Source organism: Falco rusticolus, chromosome 15 (assembly GCF_015220075.1).
Source record: "Falco rusticolus isolate bFalRus1 chromosome 15, bFalRus1.pri, whole genome shotgun sequence".
Taxonomy (NCBI): Eukaryota; Metazoa; Chordata; class Aves; order Falconiformes; family Falconidae; genus Falco; species Falco rusticolus.
In genome coordinates, this window is record NC_051201.1 from 13,681,425 (window position 1) to 13,687,424 (window position 6,000).

General features: G+C 49.4%; 1 protein-coding gene across 1 annotated transcript in view; it reads right to left on the minus strand.

Moving 5' to 3' along the window:
• Nucleotides 1–5,603, minus strand: part of URI1 (URI1 prefoldin like chaperone) — a 44,788-nt gene extending 39,185 nt beyond the window's left edge. The window contains exon 1 of the mRNA XM_037408626.1: nt 5,165–5,603. Coding sequence (XP_037264523.1) covers nt 5,165–5,236 — 72 coding nt within the window. The 5' untranslated portion in view covers nt 5,237–5,603. The remainder of the gene's footprint in view (nt 1–5,164) is intronic.
• Nucleotides 5,604–6,000: the final 397 nt, after the last annotated feature.

Here is a 6,000-nt window from a genome sequence, read left to right on the forward strand (position 1 = left end):
AATCCAGGAAGAAAAAAGAAGAAAAAAAGTCAACAACAAAGTTTTGGGTTAAGCTGGATCCCAGCCAAGGTCACCGAGCAGCCTCACGAATGTGCCACCCTAAAACTGCTGAAAGGCAGAAACAATGTGTCACAAAAAAAATCCTTTCGTTTAAAAAGCTGTTCAACAAATTAAAAGTCATCTTCTTCCCGGATAACCTGTGTGATTATTGATGAAATTTTCAATCAAGTGACTGAGATGGTTGCTCACAACTGCTCTAACTTGGTATGAGCACGGCCACAGCTCAAAGGGCCAGCCCAGTTTCACCCATCACTGGCTCTGCATTTCTCCCACCACATTCACGCTGGCATCTGACATGACAATTTTGGCATGCTTTACCGGATTCCTCTTACCCCACAGCAGTCTGATCACAAGTGTTAGCACAGAAGTGGTGGAGGGATTCACCCTTTTTATGACAGTGAAATTGCAGCCTATGCTAACAGGCAAAAGGGACCACAAAACCAGCAGCTGCATGGTGTGGCTCAGTGCCCTAATGCTCCACTATCAAAAAGCGAAGTCTTAGTGCAGTTGCTGCTCTGAGGGCCTCAAGATGGCAAGCTCCAAGCGAGCATGTCCATCTGCAAGATGAAGCTTCAGATTAAAACAAAATACAATTTCACAGTCTCAAAGGAGGAAAGAAATACACAAGGCAAGGGGTACCCAAGTCAATCCAAGACAGGTTATGACCATAGCTTCTGGAATAGAGACCTCTGAAGATACTAAAGATAATTCCCCAACAGTATCCTGGTCACTGCACCTACTCACAGAATCCGTAGACAGCTACAGGAGCAGCACAATTTAGTAACATCAAAATTTTGTGGATATAATCTCAACTACACATTTTAGTTACCAAAGAGGCAAAACACAGACCGACTTGATGACTCCAGAATAAAGGCAATGCTCTTTAAACTCTTTTGTGAATAGTTTTACTTTAATTACCATTTAAAAAACCACCTATTTAAGATCTGTTAATTTATTTCACAATTCTTGAGACTATATAAACTAGTGGGTGTTTAATTCATACTAATAAGAACATAGACAAATATTGACCACAAAAAGTAAAACTGATGATCAATTAACACTGGAGGAACAATAAATATTACATTGAAAACTTCCAGATAATGACTGAATTATCCCTTTTACTTGAAAGCAGCACATGAGAAAACATTACTTGAACCCATCATCACAAAAAATGCACTGGACAGGGTAGAGTGAATGCCATCACTAGTTTCTAAGAAGTAATTGTCCCAGTAGCTTTTAAAAAGAAATACGGCAAATGAAGCTTCAGACAGGTCCTTTTAAAAAGGAGCACGTCAAACCAAGCTTCAAGCATTCTGTTAACTTTTCTCAAACAGTTAGTGTGCAAAATGAAGTCCCACTACACTGGTGTCTTGTACCCAAGCTTTCTCTAGATTCTGTTAGCTTGGATGTAGGCTGAAAAAAGTGCAATACCCTGGGAGACACTGCACTGGAAAGCACACTGAATCTCATCTGCTAAGCCTGCAGGCAAGTAATTCCAGATTTCCAGTGGCTCCTCCAGCCGCGTGGAGTGTACAAGACCCTACTCAGTCCCACTGCTCTTTTTCAGACTGCAGGAAGAGCTTTAAAACTGCCAAGCTGCTGATTTTATAGCACAGATAGTACTTGAAAAAGACTTAAACAGAAGCAGCCAGCCCCAAAAGAAGAGAAGACAATTTAACAGAGCCTAAGTTTAGGCTTCTGTGATTTGTTTCCCCATAACCCACCTACACGTTGTTTAACTATTAAAAAACCTACAAGTACTCAGGATCTTGAAAACAATTTGGAAATTAAAGACTATACAGCTTCACCATTAAAATTCATAAAAATTAAGAATATGTCATAACACACAGTGGCCCCGAGTTATGGTAATAGCTGCATTAAATCTAATTGTGCTTTGTTGTCATGATGAGTGACAGGAGAGCCACTTCCTTGTCCTAATTTTCCTAAAAGGAAAATAAAAAAATGTGTTTGTCAGTACAATATAAAAAAAAAAACCCAAAAAAACCCAAAACACCATATTGCTAGCTAAAACTGGAATCCTTTAGATTCTCCATGCCTGTGTTTGCACTCTACAAACGTCTCCTGGGTCTAATTGGTTCTGTAGTATCTCCCATTATGCGCATCTTCATCTCAGAAACTACAGAACGTCTCAGCCCACTGTGAACTGTCTACACAAGTCTTACCAAATCATACAGATCTGACTTGTCAACTTCTTATCAGTTAGTAATCCCAACCCATTTGATTGCAGGAATAAATGTATATCAAATAGTATGTTTAAATGCAGGCTCTATAGCATTAGAATCCACCTATCTAAATATTCATTTTATAATTCCTGTACTAACTTGCAATAGATTTAACGCAGTATTTTCAGCTAACATATATTGCTTTTGCAAGTAATCCATGATACATACATTATATTCTTCTTACAGAAATATTCAAAACTTTACGCAGGCACTGTGCTTCCAATGATGGTCTTTATCATGAAAATTACTAGACATTCTTCTATAATTTATCCCCAAGATACACATTCTAAGTCATGTTTTTATACAAAGTGCCTTTAGTGGGAGCACTGAAAATTGCTTTTAACAGTTTGGTCTTACTATCACTACAAATTAACAAGAGGAAATCTGTCCAACAGGCAAGCAGTCCTAAACAAGAATTAAAATTACTTTTCACCAGGGGTCCTAAACCTGGAAGTTGCAGCATCAATCAGATTAAAGACAGAAAGTCATGAACATCCTGTTCTTTTAATATTTTTAAACAGGAAGGAAGCCTCAGTTCACATGTCCTCCAGAGCAGCTCTTTAGCACTTAAAAGCTTAAACTCATAGCCGAACCAGGGTTGTACAATGGCCTGGGTATTAAAATAACCAACCGTGATTCAATTATTGTCTTTAATTCTGCAGATAGATAATGCCGTATTTCACTATTACACTAAAGGTTGCCTTCAGACTAATGGGAATAAATAGGTTTCTTTATACTTAATCAAGCATCTCTGGGACGGCACAACATCACAGTAATTAAGAGAAATATATGTGCCAGCTTAAACGCCAGTATATATAGATATAGCTCTGGCTAAATAACTTCACTATTTGTTATGACACTCATACTACGATTACTAGTTTACCAAAGCACTGGATAACTAATTCTCACTCATCTTTGTGCTAAGACCAAAACATGAGCCTTCAACTTCAGTAATTTTGTGAGAAAAATATGAATCTCTGAGAAGAGGCAGTTGAAATGAAAAGACCTCCTCCATCTTAAAATACAGTATTTTCATAACTGAAAATACTGTTGTAATCCAATTATATATATTCATTGCATAGAGGGAAAGTCTACTATATCTTCATCATGACACTCCATTGTAACCAAGATATGTAGTTCCTTAGTATAATTTCATATTGAAGCTGAAGTGTTCAATTTTTTTTAGCCAATTTGCAGAAATTATGTAAAGTTTCCCTATGATAAAATATAATTTTGGTACATCAGCCTAACAGAGGCTTAATTAATGGTCTCCTGGGCCTCTTTTCCACTGGAGCAGATCTGTTTAAGAAGAGTCTTAAACTTGCTTACAGAGGGGTCTTACCATGAACTGGGAATAATTCTATGTGGTTACGACAGACATTCGCTTACACGTTAGGCCTGACTGACACTAATGTGCCAGAGAAACCATCCTTCACCAAATTCTACCACCTTGAAAATTAACTGAAGGAGCCCAAGCAGACTCGTTACTATCACCAATTACTGGTATAATGGCTTACTATCCATGCAGAATGGATAACGCGGAATATTCCAGCAGATCCTCTTACCGTTCATCCACATTAACAGTCAGTTGGTTACGCAGATCTTTTAGTAACGATCTAGTGTGCTATTCAAAAGTAGACACGTTTTTGCACGCAGTATTCCAGACAAGGCACATTTTTATACACCACGTACGCATTATTCAGTTTTCTTACTCTTAACAACATCAGCGTGTGCCAAAGCAATACACACTGAAGATTAAGTCTTCCATTATAATTCAAGAGCTCTAATGTGCATCTTTAGAAGCAGCTTTAAAACAATTTAATCCTATGAGAGAAACAAGCAGGAAAGTTGGAAAGTTTGTAGACTGGGCAAACGTACTTGTGCCAGTAATACGCTGAACATGACCGTGAATTCCGCTGTGACTCCCATACCCACAGACAGCTCGCTGCAAGGCTGGGGCCTATGAGCCCCAAACCGTGCCCGTGAAACCAGCAGGGCCCACTCGTCTTAGCTCACAGGTGTCAGCAGCGGGAAAAGTAGCTCGAGTTTTGTACCGTGGCCACACGCGGCCTCCAAACACTCAGGAATCGCTTCTGCGGAGGCGTTTGGCTCTTTCACGCCCATTTCAACCGTAATCAATGTTTTTTAAGGCTAGTCCTGGACAATTAGTTTTTGATACACCCGCCCCAAGCTGGCCCCTGAGATGACCCGGTCGGACACCCGCTGGGCCTGGCGCGGGGCCCACCGGCGGGACTGCCGTTAGGAAGGTGTGGGACTGGCCCCATCAGTGGAAAAACCAGAGGGAGGCGGGAAGCCGGCGAAGAGCACCGCTCAGGAGAGCGCGGCGCGGACGTAACCGTAACGGCCTCCGAGGTGCGGGAGGGCAGGGAGCCCGCCGCCGCGGCGGTGCGGGGCAGCCCCGCTGCTCCCCGGCGCTCACGCAGGCCCCACCGCGCCGGGCCCCGGCCAGCCGCTCGCCCTGCCTCGCTGCGAAGGCCGCGTCCGCGGCACCGCCGCTGCCCGCACGCTGCCGGCGCCCCGCCCGGGCCCCTCGCCGCGGGGAAGCGCCGGACCCCGGGCCGCTGCGGCTGCCCCCGGCCTCGGCCCGCCGGGAGCTGCGGCCCGCCTCGACCGCCGGCCATGACGTCAGCGCCGTCACGTGCCCGCCCGCGCACGCAGGCCTCGGCGCGTGCCCCCCGGGGGCTGCCGCCGCCACCCCCCACCCCCACCCCCACCCTACCCCCAGCCCCGGCCCGGGGGCGCCGCCCTCCCCCCCCGCCCTCCCCGGCCCGACCGCCCCGGGGCCCCCGCCGCGCCCCCGTCCTCACGCTGCGGCCCGGCCCGGCGGCCGCGGCCTTTACCTTTTCGTGCTCCTGGCGGAGGCGGCCCACCAGCGCGGGGGTGAGCGGCGAGGCGCCGCCGGGGCCCTCCATGCCCGCCGGCCGGGCCGGCAGCCTCTGAGGGAGCCGCTCCCGGCGCGGAGGAGGCGGCGAGGGGGAGAGGCGGCCGGGCCGGGCCGATCTCCTCAGCAGGGCGAATGAGTCCTATAGAAATGTTTGTGCAGGGCGAAGCGCCGGCTCCAGAGCCGCATCCACGCGGGGGCCGCCGCCGCCTGGGCCCGGGGCGCCGCTGCCGGGGGAAGCATCTCACACTCGCATTCTGGGCCGCGCCGCCGCCTGGGCCCGGCTCCCGCTGCGCCGGCGGGCCGGGAGAGCGCCGGCAGCTCAGTGCCTGCCGCCGCCTGCCTGCTGCACTCTGGGTAGCCAGCCAGCCCGCCAGGCGGCCCGCCGCGCCCGCGGGAGGCACCCGGCTGCGAGCCGCGAGAGGCGGGCGCTCCCCACCCCCTGCCCGGCGCCGGCCCCGGCGGCTCGGCCCCCGCCGCCGCGGCGGGCTGGGGGCGGGGGGCACGGCCGCTGCACCCCGGCCCGCGGGCACCCCCCCCGGACACGGCCTGCGCCCGGGCCCGCCGCCGGGCACCCTGGGCCGGGCGCTTGCAGGGAGCGCAGGCCCGGGGCGCGTAGGCCTTGGGGTCAGCAAATGGAGCCGGCGTCTGAGGAGCGCAGCGGCCGGCCCACAGGCACCCCGGCACGCCTGACCGCGGGCCCGAATGTCTGCTCTAACGGGAGGTGATATTACGGGAGCCGAGCTCTCAATGCCTGCTCCGTAGGGTTCACGCTGTCAGGCCACCTGACAGCAC